Here is a 21988-nt window from a genome sequence, read left to right as displayed (position 1 = left end):
TTGGTTCTCGACCCCTACGAACCAATATATATTATGTATATTTTGCCTTATTTTACACAGATAATGTAAAAGTCAGTGTAAAAAACCTTATTGTATAATAAACACGTGCATCTACCATAAAAATTCTCTCATCTCAGTAAGAAAGAGGAAGTATCCTTACAAGTGTTTTTCTGCCTCTTCGAGGGTTTGCGATCTCATCTTGGTTAGTACTGTCACTCCCTTCGCAACATTTGCTTCTTTAATGGCATCCTTGTTTTTCAAAATTGTCGAAATTGTCGACTTGGCCATCTTGTACTCACTTGCGATATCGGTCACGCGAACACCACGTTCAAACTTTTCTATAATTTCTTTCTTTATTTCAATGGTTATCTTCCTCTGCACCCTCTTCTCACCATCACTCTTCACTTTCTTACTTTCACCACCACTCTTCACTTTCTTAGGGCCCATTATGAAGAAAATCACAAGTTTTAGCGCAAAAAATGCTAAGCGAATTGACGAACGTCTTGTACACAATGAGATGAGACAAAGAGCGATGCGTGGGTGACGCCGTGCGTGGGCGGCTGGAGGATGGCTGGTCCCATGGCAACTCAAACGCTCTCACGTGTGCTGGGCGATTTCGCGCATTTTTCAAATGTTTGTGTCTAAAAATTAGTTTGTGAAACAAAGTGAATTGTTATTTTCCAGAAATTTCCAGCATTTTTCAAATGTTCATGTCTCAAAATTAGTTCATGACCCAAACAGAATTTTTATTTTCCGCATTTTTTTTTGTTCGTATCTCAAAGTTAGTTCGTAAGTCAAGGGTGAAATTTTACCTATAATTTTGGTCGGGGATCGAGTTGTACGTGGGTCAATGCGTTCGTGAGTCAAGGGTCTACTGTATTTGTTTAGTATATTTTTTGTTCAGAGGAGGGGGTTGTCAGTCACTTGCACCTATCCACCTAGACAAAAAGGTCTGCACCTGCCTTGTCTAATGAGAGCCATCATGTTCTGTATTGGATGAGTTTGTGTATCCTGCAGTCTTGTGATTGAATGCGCTTGATTGCTTGGGAGTGCCCTTTATTCCTGCCTTCAAGGAGAGAGAGAGAGAGAGGGTCACATGCACCTTTTTACTCAGTGCTTTGAGGTCATTGGACCTCTTGCAATCTGACAATGGGGAAGGCTCCCCCTCCCCCTTTCTCTCCTTGAAGACACATACGGAGAGTTGGTGCTATCATCCTGTGTGGTTCATGATTGTTCTGCACAAAGCATGCATGATTGTTCTCACTTGAGAGGGATATCTTCAGAGCTTATACCGCTCAAGTGGGAGGAATGTGAGACTGTCTGGGTGCATGCTCATTGTCCTGCATTGTGTACAAGCTTGGGACTACCAGCTACCATAGGGGTATGAGAAGTTCAGTTTGTTCATTACAGAACCGAGAGTGACCAAGGAGCTGAAGTCCAGTGCATCTTCCTTTCTCACTGGAGAGGATATAGCTTGCTCCCAGGGGATTTGCTGGGTCCTGATAGTCCTATTCCTTTGGAACCACTGCAGGCCAAACTGGAGCAGCATTTTTATATAAACTAACCAAGTATCTACATAGCTAAGAGCTTCCTACCTATGGCAACCTAAAAATTCAAAATTAGAGGTAGTGCTAGCATTTGTCCAGGTGTAGTTAACATGCCCTACTCACTGTCAGGACTGAGATAGGGAACAACTTTACAGAGAGCTCCAATTAATTCATTTTCTGCCGGCTCCCGAGTAACATCGGTGGTTTCCAGCAGCTTTCTTCATCATCTTTGTTGAATGATTATGGACTTCTTGTTGAAGTACTCTGTTTTTTGCTGTTGGGAATTGAACTTAGATTTTGGATTCTAGTACAGCGAGTGTTAGGTTTTGAATAGAAGGATACAAAACTAGATTAGCTAAATCTTATGATCCTCTTACCAGATGTGGAAATTGTAAGGGTCAGGGATGTAAGGAGAAGGTTACTTGTGCTGTATGTAATGAGTGAGATGATAAGCAATGGATGAGGATAGAAAGAGAAAGGTGGCTATCAGAGCCAAAAGGAAGCCCAAGTTACAATCTGTGCAAGTTACAGAATTAATAGATGATAGTGCTGTTGCATCGCCTATGATCCTTATATCTTTCCCAATCCTTAGTACCTCTGCTCCTCCGGTGTCACTAACTTCTATTCCAGGTTCCCACATTCCCGATCTTAACTCCCCCCCCCCCCCCCCTCCCTCTCCCCCCCCCCCCACCCCCCCCCCCCCCCTCCCCCCCCCCTCAGTGCGGCGAATAGCTAGGACCCGCGAATAGTTGGAACCCCTATAAAAAAGCTTATAACTTTTTTTTTTTTTATATATATATATATATAGTTAAAACACAAGGAAACTCCCACTAATAATGTTTATACCTGGTTTTTTAATAGTTTTATCACAAAAAGTTAATTTTATGATGAAATTGATACCAAAAAACAGGAATTTGTGGATATTTCTCATAGAAGCATACTGCAAATAGGCAAATTTTCCATGAATAATGTGGGTATATGTTCCAGAGAGAAATCCGCAAATCCAGAGTGCGCGAATATGGGGGTTTCACTGTATTCAAAGTGCAACTGCAGTGCAAAGTGAGAGTGTAGAGGAGATGGTTGTCTGTCCCACTGGTGCTCCTAGGGACCCCTGTCCCTCTCCCTCGCACCAGGGAGAAGACATACCAGATGTCCAAGGAAGGCCAGTGGGGTTTGCCCATGGGTAGTCATCCCTTCAGTTGAACTTGTTGACTAACCCCAGGTTTCAACAGAGAGAGAGCCACTGGAAAGACATCTCTTTCAGTGCGCATTGCTTGTTGTACGAATCCAACGATGCGACTCTTAGCATGAGGTGGCGAGAGTGCTATCAAGTTTCTTTGTGCCCTCTCATGAGGCATTCCACGGATGCATACAGCACCCCTCCAGCTTCCAAGAAGTGTAGAGAGGCCTGTTTCAGTCCTCAACCTTAATGCAGTTATGCAGTGCTGCCTCCTGCTTCTTTAGTGCTCCTTGCCATACTTGGAATAGCCTGGAGTCCATCTCTCATCTGGACTGCCTCTTTGTGGCTCCTAAGCACAGGACTGAACCTCTTAGGCACTCTTCTTCTTTGTCTGTGAAATCATGTCCCATTTCAGGCTTGCCTTTAACCCCTGGGTGCCTTTCACCTGATTTGGTGCTGACCTCAATTGACTGAATGCTTGGTGCTAGCACCAGAGCATCTGACAGTGCCTCTGACCAGGCACCAGTTTCGACTCAAGCTGTTGCATGCATCAACTCAGGACTCTTCGCTTGCACCCCAGAAATGACAGTTGGACGATCTTGTGTCTTTTTAAGAAAATCTTGGCACTTTCCCAGTCAAAGGATTTGACTTTGTTTCCCATATTGTTGGATGAAGAGGATGTAGGACAGTCTGCCCACTCACCATTATTAAGATATTTTCTCAATAATTTCCCAGATTTTTCTGCAACAACCAGCATCCCCAGCTTTGAATTAACTAATGAGGAAACAGCTCTGCTCTGCCTAAGTTAGTTCTCTCGTCATTAGCGAAGAAAGTTCTTAGAAATGTAGACACCTGGTTGGCCTCTAAGAGAGAGAGCTGGGCATGTCAATGTTCACCTTTCCCCCGTGCAGCAAGTTAAGAGAAGCTATAGCTTTTACACCACTGGAGAAGCTCCTTATTTGAGTGCTTTTTGCCTCCTCCCAGGGGTACTTCTCTGGGTTGGACAATGCAACTAGTTACATCAGCCAAAGTTATGTTCTCAATTCCTGAGATGGGCCATCTGATTAGGAATTTTTCAAAGATTTTGGAAGTATCTGGTTTTTTCGACCGGACTATTGGGACACTAGCTAAAAAGATAGAAGACTGCCTTGTGATTGTGGAAGATACTGCTGCAGACTGGTTGGGGAGGTTATTGCGACAGACTCATTGGATGTCTTGTCAGGCACAGACAAGGGCAGAACTTGCCTCTTTCTTTTCCTCATGTATCCTCAAGGAAAGATAGTTTTGGTGCTAGTTCACCACTAAGGGTTTAACCATGGCACAGAAGTCTGTGCTTTTCTTTTCCCCATTGGATCTGAACAGAACATCATGATGACTGATTGCTCCCTTTTGACAATGAAAGGAATTGTTCCCAGACCTGATTCAACATTTGGTGGACTTTCTGGGCTCCTGCCTCAAAAGCAGTATCTACTCAGACCACCTCAGCCCCTGACAGGTCACAGACTCTCCAGCGCCTTGTCAGTGAGAAAGGCTTTTTGAAACGAGCTGCAGAGGCTATCATGAAATGCAGACGACCTTCTTCTAACAGGCTATATGAATCAAAGTGGTTAAATTTCAGATGGTGCACCCAACACAAAGAGTCTTTTTCTGAGACAACTACATATAAGCCAAATAGCAGATTTCCTGTCTGCTATTTGGCTTATAGCTGTCCTCCTAGAAACTCTACTTCAACGATTAAAGGGTATAGATCCATGCATAGAGTCATAGATCTGTCCTCAGACCAAGATTTAAGTGACCTCTTTCGACTCTTCAAAACGAGCTAAGCCTGATGCTATTTCTTTGAATCCGGATGTGGTTTTAAAGTGGCTATCGGGTTCACTTTTGAACCTCTTCATTCTGCATATTGGAGAAATCTAGCTAAGAATACTATCATCTTAGTAGCTATGGCAACAGCTAAGCATATTAGCGACATCCAAGCTATAGATAAAGAATCGTATTTTTGCAATGAAACAGTTTGCTCCGTCTTGCTAGGTTTCCAGGCTAAGTATGAGGACATGTCTAACCCTTGGCCTTGCAAATTCACCATCAAGAATTTGATGGATATTCTCAGACTGGAGGAAGAAGAGAGGTTTCTATGTCTGGTTAGAGCCTTGAGATATTACTTGCAAAGAATGAAAAAGATTATGGGCTCCTCAGCTTTCTTCTGTTGTTTGGGTAAAAACCTGTTATGTCCCATCTTCAAAAATGCCCTGTCCTTTTTTTAGGAGCCTGATCATAGAAGCTCATTCCCAGATTATAGATGATACGCTGTCGTCTTTCAAAGTTAAGGTGGATAAGGTGAGGGCTTTTGCGACTTCTCTCACCTTTGGGCATAATATCTCATTCTCCAAAATTTTGCAAGCAACATTCTAGAAGTGCAGGTCTGTATTTGCTTCGCACTACCTTAACGATGTGGAGACAACATTAAAAAATTGCAATACTTTAGGACTTTTATCTGTGGTTGGCATGCTTTCCTTTGCCTTGAAGTGAGTTTTTTTTTTTTTTTTTATACATTATGGCTGAGTGTCCCCCAGTTCTTTTTGGTGGTTTGGGTTGTGATGGATTTTAATTTTTATGGTGTAGTTAACTGTGTTGTGGTCCTGTTGTGGTCCGGTCCTATTCTGGTCTTTGCCTAAGGCAAGGGGGATCTTTTAGTAGCTTTGTAACCCACAGGATTACTTCCCTCACTGAAAAGTTCCCACTTATGTAGGGGCGATTGGGCTATACAGCCATGCTCACTACAGGTCAAGTGGAACATCAACCAGAGGCAATACCTATTTGCAGTGCTTCTTTGACAGGTAAGGAAACAACAAGCATTTGTATGTGCTGGCAACTGTTCTCTGTTAAATTCATTATCCAAATAATGCTCTGAGATGGTCATGGATCCCACCCCCTGTCAGTGTGGAATCACTTGTAAGTTTCTATGTAAAATGCCATTTTTATTATAAAATTAAGTTTTTCATTGGTGCCCTCCCTCCTCCCCCCCACATGGACATAAGGGCACATACAAATTGGAGCTCTCTGCCAGGTTCTTCCCTCTCTTTGTCCTAATAGTGGGCTGGGCATGTTAACTGCGCCTGGACAAATGCCAGCGCTAATGCTAATTTTGAATTTTAAGGCTGTCATAGGTAGGAAGCTCTTAACTATGTAATTACTTAGTAAGTATATGTAAAACTAAGTTACTGTGTTCTTCTGTCAGCATAATAATCTTGGGAAGGCCATCTTGATTTCAAACCTAGCTTGCCTCATCAATCGGGCTCTCCTTTGGTTGCGCTCCTTAAGCAAGACAGTTGGTCAGGTTGCCTTGGTGCCAGGTTGTTAATGGTTTTTTTGGTAAGGTGAATGACTTGATCTGCAGGTTGGGGAGTTCTTTTTTGTCCAGTAAATTGAGCAGGCTCCTTCCTCCACCACTCGTTCATCGGAGGGTTCAGAGGCTGCTCCTTTGATATAGATATGGTGGAGTTGTTCTAAAGGCAAACTAATGAAGCTTTTGTAAGTTATGAGCTTGTTTTCCACAAACAACAGGATGTGAAAGGATGATAAAAATACAAACTCAAGCCTTATACAATTAGTATTTTGTTTTGAAAACTTACGCAAATCAGACAGTAAATTTGTGTAACAGTACCTACCTAACCAATCAGTTGACTTAAATCTAACCATTCATTCATAAATATTTATTACTTTCTTTTTCTTGTTTAGATTTTGATGGGCATCAAAGAAAATACAATTAAGTGCATTCATATCTTTTTTGACCCAAATACCTTAAGCTAAGTAAGACAAAGTAGTACAATAAATTTTTCCATAACTTAAATGTTATAATAATCATACAACAATTTACAGACATGTCTTAACTTAATATTAACACAATGATATACAGACAATTTTTCCTTATTCTAGTAAGTACACTAAATTTGTCCTTATTTTAGTATGTCAATTTTGCTTCAATACTTGTTAAAAATAAGCAAACATGCAGGAAAACAGACGGCTTCCAATATACTGTATATATATATATATATATATATATATAATATATAATATATATATATATATATATATATAAAATATATATATAATAATATATATAATATATATATATAATATATATATATATCTATATATATAATATATAATATATATATATATATATAATATATATATATATATATATATATTATATAATATAATTTTATATATATATATATTTCTGGGCTCAGCTCGTGTCGGCCTATGAAAAGATCCTTAATATCATTCTTTCTAGGTAAAATTAATCTAAAATTACCAGAGAAAAACAAAATTAAGAAAATGTCAGTAAAACTGACTCGCTCACTCTTAAAAAGAAGTGTCGGTATGGCAATAGGGGCGAGTGGGAACACTACCACGAGACATTCACCAATTAGACCTTCCAATCAGAATCCCCACAAGAGAGAGCTGATACCAACGGGCGATGCGGCCGCTACTACTACTACTAGAGGACGCCACGGACAGCAGCGCCCCTAGCGGTCATCCTTAATTATTAGCGCCAGCGTTCGTACGCATTTTCTTGCTTGTGCTCTTTTCTCGGGATTTATCTCATCATCCGTCATGGAACGTGCTGCCATCGCAACGGCTAAGTTAAGTGCCTCATAAGTAGTATTTTACTGTAATTTAGTCTTCCAGGAACCAGTATTTTCCTTCTAATAGGTCATATACGGTTTCCCGGTCGACTCGTGGCGGCTCCATGCTGCCTCGTTAAGAATTCCCGGTCTTCCATACTGGGACTTCTTATACTTATGGGCTTACTATATCACGTTCATCGTTTTTTACATCGCCTTTTAGCTAGGTTAGCCCTTTTACCATTTCTCTTAGTTTGGTATTTAGGGCTATTCTGTGTTCCAGCCCAGCATCCCGGCTCTTGCTCTTCATCGGCTATCATGGCTCCGAGTTAGACTTCTGTTCCTCGGAACAGTTTGTCTCCTCCTGGGCTTCTTTTTCTTCTACTAAAAGTGTCTTTTCCATCTTTACGATGTAATTTTAGTTCTATTTAGGGTGTTAGGCTAGCCTAGGTGCATGTCCCATGTGTTGGTACAGTCTGGTTCACGTGGCCCTTTCACGGTTGTGTTGCTATCGCGGCTTAGGCCACTTGCGGTCACGTGTTCCTTCGCACCTTACCCTTCCCCTTCCCTCCCTCCCAGGTATAGGGAGGGATCTGGGGGGACCCCTTGGTTGCCATGACAACCTCAGTTGCCTTCCTCCCTCCCTCTCTGAGGAGGCCAGGGGTTCCCACCTACGGGGGTATAGGGCGACCACTCATCGGGTACCGAGTCACCGAGCGGGTAGTTGTTGGGACGGGGAGGAGTAGGCCACCCCCTCCCTCTCTCTCTCTCCCGCCGTGTTACGCCGAGAACCCCCCCCCCCCCCCCCCAACCCCCCCCCCCCCCCCCCCCCCCAGTTGCTCAGCCACCTTCCCTCTCTGTAACGAACGGAGCCTTCCGCCGCAGCCGGGGCACCTTTGGTTATAGATTACTGGCTCCGCCAGCGGGCGGGGTGGTCATTACTAGTGGTCGATTGCTTGCCTACTATATCCTTACCTTTCTCTCCCGCTACCGGAAGGGAGCTTGCTTCTTACCCGGGCACTCTTCTAGTAGACGGGAGGGGAAAGGTTTGATAATTATTGTTATTTTTAAGGATATACCCTAGTTTTACGATGATTTCTATAATTTTATTTATTTATTTATTTTATATGTATACCATCTCCGCCGTTGTCCGTCGTGGTTTCATTTCACCACCACACCTGGTTGGATTCTATCTCTTGTCTCCGGCGTAGCCTTGGACAACCAACCATATTACTACCACACGTATTATGGCGGGGCTCTGGTTTAATCTAACTTTCTCGCTCCGCCACCAGCGGAGCAACTGTTAGGCTGTAAGTGTTCTGATACTTATGTATCTTTCCACTTACAGGCTACCAACTGTCAGGTCCTTGGATGCAACGCGACGTTGTACGACCCCTGCGCCCACGATGAGTGCAGGTCTCACGCTCCGTGTGCCACGCCTTACAACGATATGATCGTCTGGCACCCGGAAGCCTGCGCCATCTGTTACGACCTGGCCAGTCAGCTGGTGGAGGGGGTAAGTCGATTATAGACTTTTTTATCGTTTTACTAACAACTCTTAGACATAAGCTTGTTAACCCCGTCCCGCCATTAGAAGCTCATTTCGCCTTCTCTTTCAGGCTGCTGGTGTGAGGGAGGTCGCTCTAGCAACCCTGAAAGCGTGGGTGGGCGGCTTCGGGAAGAACGCCGCCAAAGGCCAGCCTTACATTTTAGACAAGAAGCTGGCCGTTCAGATCTTCCCCGGTGGCAAGTCAACAGGGTATGTTGACCCCATCTCCGCAGCCCCTCTCATAGCCTCCATCCAGCAGGAGATGCAGCAGTCTTTCGGGGTCGTGGCCACGCAAGAGTCGGTCCCGGACGTCGCAACCTTGGACCTTAATATTGAGCCTATGGCGGTAGGTGCTGAGGATTTGTTGGTTGAGGTAGGTGTGTCGGGTGCCCAAGGTCTTTCCTTGGGCGCTCCTGGATCTTCTCCTGTCCCTTCTTCTACTGCTTCTTTCCAAGGCTTTGTGGGATCTGAGATCCCTACCCGCTCTCCCGCTCTCTCTGTACCCCCAAAGGTGAAGGGACAGAGAGAACCGAAGACCCTAGTTAAGACGACTTCTAAAAAGTCGTCGTCGTCTTCTTCAGCTAAGAAGTCTTCGACTTCCTATGCTGACGCGGTGAAGGCTAAGCCGAGCTCTTCATACTCAAAGAGCTCTAGAAGCAAGTCTTCTAAGGAGAAGGCTCGCGCTCCCGCCGAGCCAATGCCTTCTCCGGCCTCCACCGCATCCACTCCGGTAACGCCGGTTGGAGTAGCGGGACCTAGCACCTTTGATCCCACTGCTTTCTCAGCAGTGGTGATGCAACAGGTGGGTGAGATGGTTGGCTCTCAAGTGTCCGCCCTAGGAACAAAGTTCGAGCAGATGTTCGCACAACTGTCGAGCACTCTGTCTCAGTCGGGCCAGTCCATCCAAGATCTCTCTAACAGAGTTAGAGAGAATGAGGACCGAGTAGCTGGGCTCTCTCAGGTCCCTCTTCCAGTCTCCCCAGTAACAAGTGCTGGTATTTTCCAGCTTCCACCATATGATCACTACCAGCTTTCTCCATGGAGAACCCATGGAGAGTGGCCGCTTACGCTCCGTTTAAAGATGGTATGATCTCTATCCCGGAGTGTGGAACTCGAAGGATTGAGGACTTCGAGTTTTATCCTCCGGGATTGACGCAGCCTTTCATTGGCTATGCTAGGCTGACCGTAGCGGCGCTTACTAGGGAGGACAAGATCTCCAGGGAGAACGTTCTCTACAGTAGAGATCATGCTCAACGCGAATGGGTTCACTGCCTTGAGGACTGGGAGTGTACCAACACCAAGCTCCAGGCTTTCAAGAGTCCTTTCACTATTTTTGCGACGGAGGAGGAGGCTTCTCTTCCGTTCGCTACAAAAATAGTAGAAACGACTCTTCAGGCAGTCCTCAAGGATGAGCCCATGCCACAGCTAAGGGAAGCAGAGTCGTCTACTCCGCTCTTCCCAGCTTTCGGAGAATTGTGGGAGAACTTGCCAGCCACGTTCACGCTTGGTAAGCTCAAACCGGACTGTGCCATGGACCAGTTCGGCGAAAAGCTCCCAAGGCTGCCTGATTCCTTGATTCAGGCAGAGTTCGACGCTCGAACTAGGTTTGGCAGGTCCCTCAATTCTCTGATTATCACGGAGATGGCTGCTCTCTCGTATGGCACGGAACCTTTGTTTAAGATTTTGGCCAAGTCCCAGCTTCAGACGGTTCAGACGGATGCTTTCGACTTCTTCCAAGCTAGGAGGAATTGCCGAAAGCACGTTCTCAGCAGGAGTGCACTATTAGGCACGAACCTAATAGACTCCTGGCTTCCAGCATGTGGGGAGCGGATCTCTTCCCAGAGTCCGCTGTAAATGAGGTACACCACGAGGCTGCTAGGCTCAACCAGAGCCTTAGAGCTAGGTGGGGTATCTCATCTAAGAGGAAGCAAGAATCCGTCCCCACTGCTGGTAAGAAACCAAAGAAGTCTGGAAAAAGGTTCCAGCCTTACCAGAAACACCAGCAACAGCAGCAATTCGTTCAGGCCGTCCCGGTTACCCAACAGGGACAACCTTCTACATCAAAGCAGAACCAGCCCATCCTCCTGCTGTCTCCTCAGTCACAACCTTCGACCTCCTACGCACTCTCGCCGGCCTTCAACCCTATGTATGAAGGTCAGGCCTACCCTCCCTTTAATAGACAATCGAGAGGTAGGGCGAGAGGCTACTTTCGCCAGCAAGGCGCAGGGAGGGCGACAAGGAGTAAGCAGTTCAGAGGAGGGCGTGGTGGTCAACCCGCCCATCAACAATGAGGCTCCCCAGGTAGGAGGGAGGCTGTTCCTCTTCCGTCACAGGTGGGGGTTCAGCAGTTGGGCACAGAGCATAGTGTCCAAGGGATTGGGTTGGAGTTGGATCAAAGATCCCCCTCCAATCAAATCATTCCGCCAAGTACCATCAAAGGAATTGACAGATTATGCGGAGGAACTCCTTCAGAAAGGAGCTATTGCGAGAGTCAAGCATCTAAAATTTCAAGGTCGCTTATTCAGCGTGCCAAAGAAAGGCTCAACAAAAAGAAGGGTAATCTTAGACTTGTCAAGGCTAAACTCTTTCATTCGTTGCGACAAGTTCAAGATGCTTACCCTCTCGCAAGTAAGGACCTTACTTCCTCGTGGAGCCGTCACATGCTCCATCGATCTTACAGACGCATACTATCATATCCCTATAGCCAGACACTTCCGCCCATTCCTAGGATTCAGGCTAGGAAATCAGACATTCTCATTCAAAGTGATGCCCTTCGGTCTGAATGTAGCCCCCAGGGTATTCACGAAAATAGCAGAAGTAGTTGTGCAGCAATTGAGAGCTCAGGGAATAATGATAGCAGCATACCTCGACGATTGGTTGATCTGGGCACCAACAGTCGAGGAATGCCTCAAAGCCACCAAAAAGGTAGTTCACTTTCTGGAACATCTGGGGTTCCAGATAAACAAAACGAAATCCAGACTTACTCCGGAGTCTCGTTTTCAGTGGCTAGGAATCCAATGGGATTTGTCTTCCCACAATCTGTCAATTCCAGTGGCCAAACGGAAAGAAATAGCAAAGTCTGTCAGACATTTTCTCAAATGCAAGCAAACATCAAGGAGAAGCCAGGAAAGAATCCTAGGGTCCCTTCAGTTTGCTTCAGTGACAGATATCCTCCTGAAAGCAAGGCTAAAAGATATAAATCGAGTTTGGCGATCGAGAGCAAACGCCAAATCTCGAGACAAGTTGTCAGTAATTCCACAGATCCTTCGCAATCAACTTCGTCCATGGTCAAAAGTAAAGAACTTAGCCAAGCGGGTACCCCTTCAATATCCCCTTCCAGTGTTAACCATTCACACGGATGCCTCCCTGTCCGGGTGGGGGGGATATTCTCAGTTCAAACAGGTTCAGGGGACTTGGTCAGTTCAATTACGCCAGCTCCACTAAACGTTCTGGAAGCAATGGCAGTATTTCTTACCTTGAAGAGACTGCTTCCCCCGAAAAAGTCTCATCTAAGACTAGTTTTGGACAGTGCAGTGGTAGTTCATTGCATCAACAGAGGAGGGTCCAATCCAAGCATGTGAACCATGTCATGATAGCCATCTTTGCCCTAGCAAACAAACACAAATGGCATCTGTCCGCCACTCACCTGGCGGGGGTAAGAAATGTGATAACAGACGCCTTGTCCCGGTCAGTCCCTCTGGAATCAGAATGGTCCCTAGACGACGGGTCATTCCGGTGGATATGCCGGAGAGTCCCAGGTCTCCAAGTAGATCTCTTCGCCTCACAAGCGAACCACAAGCTCCCTTGCTATGTGGCCCCCAACCTGGACCCTCTGGCTTATGCCACGGACGCCCTGTCGTTAGATTGGGATCAGTGGAGAAAAATTTATGCTTTTCCTCCAGTGAATCTCCTCTTGAAAGTCTTGAGCAAGCTGAGGACTTTCAAGGGAATAGTAGCTCTGATTGCTCCGGACTGGCCCAAGAGCAACTGGTATCCTCTGCTTCTGGAATTGGGTCTCCAACCTCAACGGATTCCCAATCCCAAGCTGTCACAATCAGTACAAATGAGGACTGTGTTCGCTTCCTCAGGAATTCTTCAGACCCTAACTTTATGGACTTCATGAAGTTTGCGGCTAAAAAAGATGCTAACATTGATCCACAAAACATCCTCTTCCTAGAATCAGATAAGAGAGAGTCAACTATTAGACAATATGACTCAGCTGTTAAAAAATTAGCATCCTTCCTGAAAGAATCAAACACTACAACCATGACAGTTAATTTAGCTATATCCTTTTTCAGATCCTTGTTTGAAAAAGGTTTAGCAGCTAGCACTATTACTACTCATAAATCGGCTTTGAAGAAGATCTTTCAGTTAGGTTTCCAGATAGATCTGACTGAATCTTATTTCACGTCTATCCCTAAAGCCTGTGCTAGACTTAGACCTTCTCAAAGGCCTACTGCAGTTTCATGGTTCTTAAATGATGTCCTCAAACTAGCATCAGATACTGACAACTCGTCTTGTACATTCATAATGCTTCTTAGAAAGACATTATTCTTATTAAGCCTAGCTTCAGGAGCTAGAATTTCAGAACTGTCGGCTCTATCCAGAGATGCGGGTCATGTGGAATTCCTCCCCTCAGGAGAAGTTCTGCTTGCTCCGGATCGTAGTTTTTTGGCTAAAAATGAGGATCCTCTTGCAAGGTGGGCCCCTTGGAAAGTCATCCCACTTCCGCAAGACCCTTCTCTCTGCCCAGTATCAACTTTAAGAGCCTTTCTATCTCGTACATCCTCAAGATCCTCAGGTTCTCTCTTCATGAGAGAAAAAGGTGGTACTTTATCAGTAAAAGGTATTAGACAACAAATCCTTTACTTCATTAAACAAGCCAATCCTGATTCATTTCCAAAAGCACATGACATCAGGGGAGTAGCCACCTCAATTAATTACTTTCAACATATGAACTTTGAGGATCTTAAAAAGTATACTGGATGGAAATCTCCGACAGTCTTTAAACGTCATTATCTAAAGTCCTTGGAATCTTTAAAATTTCTGCTAGTAGCAGCGGGAAACATTGTTTCTCCTGATACTGTATAGTAGTCGTAGTATAGATCCAGGTCTCTCTCTACCTACCTCATCCAACATGCCTCACCCTATCGCCATGCTACTCGGATATTCTAGCCTTAGCCGCTGAGATCATATTAGTGGATTGTCCCTTTTTTTTTTGCTAGGGACATCCACACTATGTACTGATAATGTACTTCAGTGTACCTACCCTTATTTTTATGCTAGGGTAGGACACAATGTGTTTGTATATTTTGTAAATAAGTTATCTAAGTAAATCCATTTTGTTATAATTACACTGCATTATTGTAATTTACTATGTTTACTGTAATTTTAAGTACTTTACATTACTAACTTTCTTTTATGTCATTGTTTAAAATAAGTTAGCCTTAAGTACTTAGTTTATATGCTTGTAATAACTGATTTTTTACTATTATATCCCTCATTTTACAACTGATTTTCATTTGTCCTTTTTTCCCCATCTTGTCTGTTTCTCTGGTACTCTTTCATAGGCCGACACGAGCTGAGCCCAGAAAAGGGATTTTGACGAATAAGGAAAAATCTATTTCTGGGTGATTGGCTCGTGTCGCCCTATGAAACCCACCCTGTATTGATTGCCCCCCCCCGCAGGACAAGATGTTCTTAGATTAAGGATGACCGCTAGGGGCGCTGCTGTCCTTGGCGTCCTCTAGTAGTAGTAGTAGCGGCCGCATCGCCCGTTGGTATCAGCTCTCTCTTGTGGGGATTCTGATTGGAAGGTCTAATTGGTGAATGTCTCGTGGTAGTGTTCCCACTCGCCCCTATTGCCATACCGACACTTCTTTTAAGAGTGAGCGAGTCAGTTTTACTGACATTTTCTTAATTTTGTTTTTCTCTGGTAATTTTAGATTAATTTTACCTAGAAAGAATGATATTAAGGATCTTTTCATAGGGCGACACGAGCCAATCACCCAGAAATAGATTTTTCCCTTCGTCAAAATCCCTATATCTATATATATATATAGATATATATATCATATATATATATATATATATATATATATATATATTTTTTTTTTTTTTTTTTTTTTTTCTTTTTTCTGAAAACACTACATTACAGGTAAAAGTCATCTTCAGCCAAAGTGCAATTTTCATTAAGTATGGAAAAATTGTCAGACTCACTGCAACCAAATTTAAAAGGTACAAAACCACTTTTTAAAACACTATAGTTCAACAGATCTAAACTGATAGATTGTTCAAGTCCTTGAGAAGAACCCTGTTGCCAGTTTTCTCTTAACCTTAAAATAGTCCCCTTCTTAAGTCCTCAGCCAGTGCTTAATGAAATTGACCATATAAATCCTAATTCGTAAACTCGATCCCCACTATTTGGTTATTACTTTTGAGACGATTTATTGTTATACGTATTTGTTTCGACTTATACCCTTAAATTTTGCATATTATATTACATATTTTAATTGATGATCTTTTTCATTAAAAGTAATAAGAATTAGTAATTACCATTCAGTATGTATGTCTTTTGACATTTTCTTATAATCTTGCCAGTAGATTACTTTTATTCTTTTTTATTATCTTTTTTATCTATTCTTTTTTATTATCTTTATCCAAAGGGTAGCTTAAGAGATAATTCCTTTAAACTTCATGGTTTGATAGGTTTGGCCCACCTGCATATCACCTGTCAAAGGTAACAGAAAAGTGGCAAAATTTTTCAAAACAACTGTCATGTTTATAAATTCGATTTCTCATTTTATTTACAAATAAAATTATAATCACAGTATGTGAACACTTAAGTTAAGCAAAACATGCTAAAAAACTTTAAACTGCCGATTTATTGATTCATGCATTATAAAGTAAGGTATTCAAAACTGGATACTGGTAGATGTGGCAGCAGGGTTCTTACCCAAAGAAGAAAACTATCTCAGTTTAGATCTGTCGAACTATATATTTTTTTTTCTAATGCAGCTTATTTATGTGTAGATAGGGTGAAGGCACTGTTATAGCAATGAGTTTGGTTATCCCTTTTCAGTCTATGCATTCTTTACAAGTACAAAGCATTGAAATCACAGGCATACCTCTGAATGCACTCATTGACATCAGCACATGGGTGACCATTCCCCGAGTACCCTTCTTGGACACTTTTACATTGGCCAAATGAACCCTCATTATTTTTCACAGATATGAGAAGGGTTTACAATCATTGAATGGGGAATGGGTAATCACGAAAACCTAATTTCAGACAAAAATTAACACTCAAAAAAGAAACATATTTAATAGATCATACTTACAAATAAAAAGATAAACTGTATTTTAATACAGGCGGCCCGCGGTTAACGGCGCAATCGCTTAGCACCGAATCGGTTTTACAGCTGTCGTCAAAAATATTCATTAAAAAAATAAGGTATTTCAAGGTAATTTTACGGCACAATTTTCGGTCAACAGTGCCGCTAGCGCCGTTATGTCTAACGAGTATCTAGCGCCGTTATGTCTAACAAGTACATACATTTTTAGTAATACCGTTCATCCCATAAAGGTTTTACAAATGATATTAAAAAATTGTATTGAGAGTTATTACATAGGTATTAGGGTATAATATATGCCTCTGACGCTGTTCTATGCCAAAAATATTGAGTTAAATCAGTGCAGATTTAGCTATGGATGTGTCGATTTATAAATGTTCATGCTTTAATGTTTAAAATGTGTATGAAAATGTATTACGTATAGGTATTTTTAATTCTGTGCAGAAATATGATACTAAGGCAGCTTGTGAAACTGCCCTTCACGTTATCAAAGAGGATGTTTTTTCATGTTCATTCTTGTAAGCAGCTGCCTGCCGCTCTTCCGAAAATATATAGTTAAAAAGAGTGCAAATTTAGCGATCAATGTGTCGATTTCATAAATGTTCATGCTCTTATGTTTAAAATGTAAATGAAAATATATTACGTTTAGGGTATTTTTATTTTTGTACATAAATATGATACAAATTAAGGCAGCTTTTGTAACTACCCTCCAAGTTGTTAGAGGATGTTTTTTCATGTTTGTTCTTGTCTGCCATTGTTCCGAGAAATGCATGGTGTTATTTTATTAATTATCCATCTTTTCCATAAATCCTTTAAAAATTTATACATTACTTCACTGTATCCAGTAATATTTTATGTATTCTCATATTATTGTATTATAAAATACTACAGCAAATCTAAGCTAGTATTCCGCAGAGCGGCCAATGTTTTGGTTTCAGATCAGCTGATGGTGAATATGATTTTGTTTTGCCATATTTAATGCAATTCTGAGTGAATTTTCTTGCTTCTAGTTACCATAAACGAATATCTAGATACTTGACTTATATGAGACAGACTTATATGAGACAAGGTTATTTTTCCTTTTACAACGTATTTTTAGGTGGAAATATGAATTGAATTGGTCTCGTTGTGATTGTGATCTAATTTTGTTTTTTCGTAAACAGATTACATTGGCGGCAGGGTTATTACGCAAAAAAAATTATGTGATTCCGTTCGCAATTTTCCTTTATATCATCGTAATACGAACTTTACGTTATTTACCCTTTATTGGTGTGAAACCAACAGTAAAATGTGTTCTTTCAAGCACAGTAGTTTTGATTCAAATTATTTTATCTCAATTTTATCTACGGTTGTGTTTGATGACATACGTTTACTGGAGTTTATCCTTGTTGGCGATGCACGATAATAGTCATTAGCAGCTTGAATAGTTTTCTCAGCTTCAGTTATAGCTAGGTTTAAATTTAACAGTATATTTCCCGATTGATCTTTGATCTATATTGATCTTTGATCTATAGCAAATAAAGTTATTACATTAAGATATCTCAGTTCTATTCTACATCACGTCATTTATAACAACTACGGTAATAGTGTACTATAGTACGATGATTGAAATACAAGCCAAACAGATGTTGTTATTCAATTCAGTTGTACTTAGAAAAAAAATAGTAGTTTCTAGTTCGTTGTTCATGGCTGTACACGTTTATGCAACAAGTATAACGTCAAAGCCATACTTTCATCATTCTCTTTTGCGGTTTTTGAACTTATGTAACTAGAAGATGGGATAAAGTTAGGCTATTGTAATTTGGTCTCTCATAATATTGGATTATCGCAAGACGAATTATCATAACTTGAACACTACAGCTACCTTTACACTGTGTAACACCTTATTATATCTTTACATACTCTAGACACCCAAAGGATTTCACTTTACAGTATTTATAATAATATAATGTACTGTACAGTAAATTCTATAGATCTATACTGCATAAATATAATTTTACTTATTGCGCCATCGCGAAATTAAGGCGCCGTTTGACTGGTCTAGGGCGCTGTTAACTGGTTTAGTATTTCGAAAGAAGGTGTGCGGCGGCCGTAGGCTTTAAAATCGCTTAGCATCGAAAATCACTTACAGCTTGTCATTATTTAGATTGACTAACAACCTCCCCAGAGAGATTTTGTTAGGAAGGTGGTTCTTTCTTTGCTGTGAAAGTGCATGCTATGGAGATATTTCATGGCATCTCTCCAGGCTGTCATGGACTAACCTATGGTTAAACAAGTTAGATATCACTGTGACATTTGTCTCATCTCACAACTTAAGAGTAACCTACAGGAGGATGTTGATGTTGACTAACAACCTCCCCTAAAAAGATTTTGTCAGGAACGTAGTTCTTTCTTTGCTCTGAAGGTCATGGCTAACCTTTGGTTAAACACATTGGCAGATTTCACTGTGACCTTTTACTCGTCTCGTAACATGAGTGATTTTGACTAACAACCTCCCCAGAGAGATTTTGTTGGGGAGATGGTTCTTTCTTTGCTGTGAAGGTAGATGCTATGGAGTCTTTTCATGGCATCTCTTGAGGCTGTCATGGCGTAACTTCTGGTTAAACATGTTAACAGATTTCACTGTGACATTTTCTGATCTCGCAACAAGAGGGTGACTTTTAGGAAGTTTTTGATATTGTGAGGAAAGGCACTGGCTTTCCCTGCACACCAGAGTTCTAGCAAGTGGGCCAACATGATTTTGCGAAGGATAGACATAATTGCCCTTTTTTTATTCCCCTGTTGGGTTTCTCTCAAGAATAGTCTCTCCCTAAGAAACAGCTTGGTGCTGAGCTTGTCGTCACTAGTTCCAAAGGGTAGCGTGGAAGTAATGGTTTAGCTATGAAGGTTGGATTCAAACCAAGGTTTGGGGGCAAAGGCACTAGTAGCTGACATCTAGAGTTTTGTAGAAACAACCACCTTGGCTTTGGCATACGGTCCTTGGTCTTTTGTTCTCGGAAGAGCTTGTGCTTCTGGGGTGAGGCCACCTGTCTCCATGTCAAGTTTGGTCTGGCTGAGAGGCTAAATACTGAGTTTAGATCCCTAATTTGGTCAAAATTAAAACAATTCACAAAAATGTGAAAATAGTGGAAAATAGGGTAATTGGTTTCCTTACATAAAAAAAGCCTGTGGTTGGCAGAGCTAGGTAAAATACAAATTACTTTTAAATAATGTATTCTTAATGAAGATCATGATCATTTGTCTGTAATAGAATACTAATTTTCTTCCAGTGATCCACGTTTGCTACAACAACACCCAGGTTCAACTGAGGAGTCCATTTTTGAATGGAAAACAGGCTTAAAAGAGAAGGTTGAGCTAGAGGAATGTAAATATAAAATTCTTCCTTCTAAAATTGAAATTAAGCTCAAGAAAAAGAATGTTAAGAAATGGGGATCAGTTATACCTGCAACACCGGAAAATGGTAAGTGTTGGTTTAATAATTGTGTAACTTTTGTTATAACAAGAAATTTCAGTGTAGTTTATAAGAACAAAAGTGAGCACTGCTTAAAATACCCCAGTTTTTTGTTCTTTACATTATTGCGGATTTTTGTGGAACATATTTTTCACATTTCCATAGGCACGTTCACCAATTTGCAGATTTTTTTATGGGCCATATCTGTAAAATTATCTCTTCATATTAAATTAGGCAGTGAATTGTTCAAATAGGTAGTTAAAAGCATTTTAGTTTAAGGGGCTCATGGTATTAGTAGTTATAAGCAATTTTGGAGGAGATTTACATTTTTATGGATTTTGCATTTCTGCGGTAGGTTCTGGAATCCATCCCCATAGAAAAGTGGGGTAACACTGTGTTCAGGTGGTTGAAGTGAATAAAAAAATCATGTTACAGTAGCCCGTATTCATGTACAGGCGGCCCGCGGTTAACGGCGCAATCGCTTGGCACCGAATTGGTTTTACGGCTATTGTCAAAAATATTCATTAAAAAAATAAGGTATTTTACGACTCAATTTTCAGTTAACAGCGCCGCTAGCGTTATGTCTAACTACTACATACATTTGTAGAAATACCGTTCAGACTGTAAAGGTTATGCAAATGATATTAAAAAATTTTATTGAGAATTATTACATAGGTATTAGGGTAAACTATATGTCCCTGACGCTGGTCTGTGCCAAAAATATAGAGTTAAATAAGTGCAAGTTTAGCTATGGATGTGTCAATTTATATATGTTCATGCTTTTATGTTTACAGTGTGTAGGAAAAGTATTATGTATCAGGTATTTTTATTTCTGCACATAAATATGATGCAAAGGCAGCTTTTGAAACTGCCCTCCAGTTATTAAAGAGGACATTTTTTTTCATGTTCTTGTGAGCCGCCGCCTGCCGCTTTTCCGAAAATATAGAATTAAAAATAGTGCAAATTCAGCGATCAGTGTTTCAATTTTATAAATATTCATGCTTTTATGTTTAAAATGTGTATGAAAATATATTACATATAGGGTATTTTTATTTTTGTACATATATATGATACAAATTAAGGCAGCTTTTGTAACTGCCCTCCACATTCAGGGGGATATTTTTTTATGTTCCGAAAAATGCATTACAAAGACTTCACATGGTTATATTTTATTAATTTGGGAGCTAATTATAACTCATTTGGTTCAAGAGACTTCAACTTTTTGTTATAAGTTTTCATGCTTTTATGTTCAAAATGTGTATGAAAAATTTATTACAGGGTATTTTATTTTTTATTTTTGTACATAAATATGATACAGTGGCAGTACGCATGTCCATTTAAAGTCTTTGTAACAGCCCTTCACATTTTGAAGACAATAGGTTGGTCAGTCGTGTCCAAATAATATTTTAATTTATATCATTGAATCACTTTTTTATAAAAAATTATATTTACAGTTGTAGCATAAATTGATTGTAAAAGACAAAATTTGCGTATACATTCAATTTTGCAACACTGCAATTTGTTTGTTTTTCCATGGGATAGATGTACAAAATATAACTGTGCAACTTTGTCGATTTTTTGCATTGTTACACGAGCAAAAAATTGAGGTACGACCGCACGAGCTCGAGATGCCACTGCTGTGTAGATGGCATAGGGACAAAAATTAAGATAAGCACAGAAGAAAAAGTAAATATGCATCTTTTCCATAAATCTTTTTAAAAATTATACATTAATTCACTGTATCCAGTAATATTGTATGTACTATTCTCATATTATTGTATTATGAAATACTACAGTAAATTTAAGCCAGTATTCCGCTGAGCGGCCAATGGTTTGGTTTGGAAATCAGCTGATGGCAAATAGGAGTTTGTTTCGCCATACGAATTTAACTCCATTCTGAGAGAATTTTCTTTCTTCTAGTTAGCATAAACGAATATCTAGATACTTGACTTATATGAGACAAGGTTATTTTTCCTTATATGACATGTTTTTAGGAGGGAATGTTACTTGAATATGTCTCGTTGTGATTGTGAACTAATTTTTTTTCGGTAACAGATTACGTTGGCGGTGTGTTTATTGAGTAATAAAGGGATTTTGACGAAGGAAAAATCTATTTCTGGGCAAGGGCCCGTGTCGCCCAGTGAAATGTCCTTTTAGCACACATTTCTAAGGTAAATTAATGCTAACATACCAGAGAAAAAGCTAAAATGGAAATGCCAGAATATTCTGGCTCGCTCACCTTATATAAAGGTTTCTGGGGCGTGTGAAACCACTACCA

General features: G+C 41.0%; 1 protein-coding gene across 1 annotated transcript in view; it reads left to right on the top strand.

Annotated features, from left to right (window-relative positions):
* Positions 1-21988, top strand: part of LOC135196183 (ubiquitin carboxyl-terminal hydrolase 19-like) — a 147743-nt gene that overhangs the window by 24922 nt on the left and 100833 nt on the right. Inside the window, exon 4 of the mRNA XM_064222768.1 lies at positions 19529-19719. Coding sequence (XP_064078838.1) covers positions 19529-19719 — 191 coding nt within the window. The remainder of the gene's footprint in view (positions 1-19528; positions 19720-21988) is intronic.

Source organism: Macrobrachium nipponense, chromosome 17 (genome assembly GCF_015104395.2).
Source record: "Macrobrachium nipponense isolate FS-2020 chromosome 17, ASM1510439v2, whole genome shotgun sequence".
Taxonomy (NCBI): Eukaryota; Metazoa; Arthropoda; class Malacostraca; order Decapoda; family Palaemonidae; genus Macrobrachium; species Macrobrachium nipponense.
The sequence above is the reverse complement of the archived record's forward strand: the minus strand, read 5'-3'. Positions and strand labels throughout refer to the sequence as shown.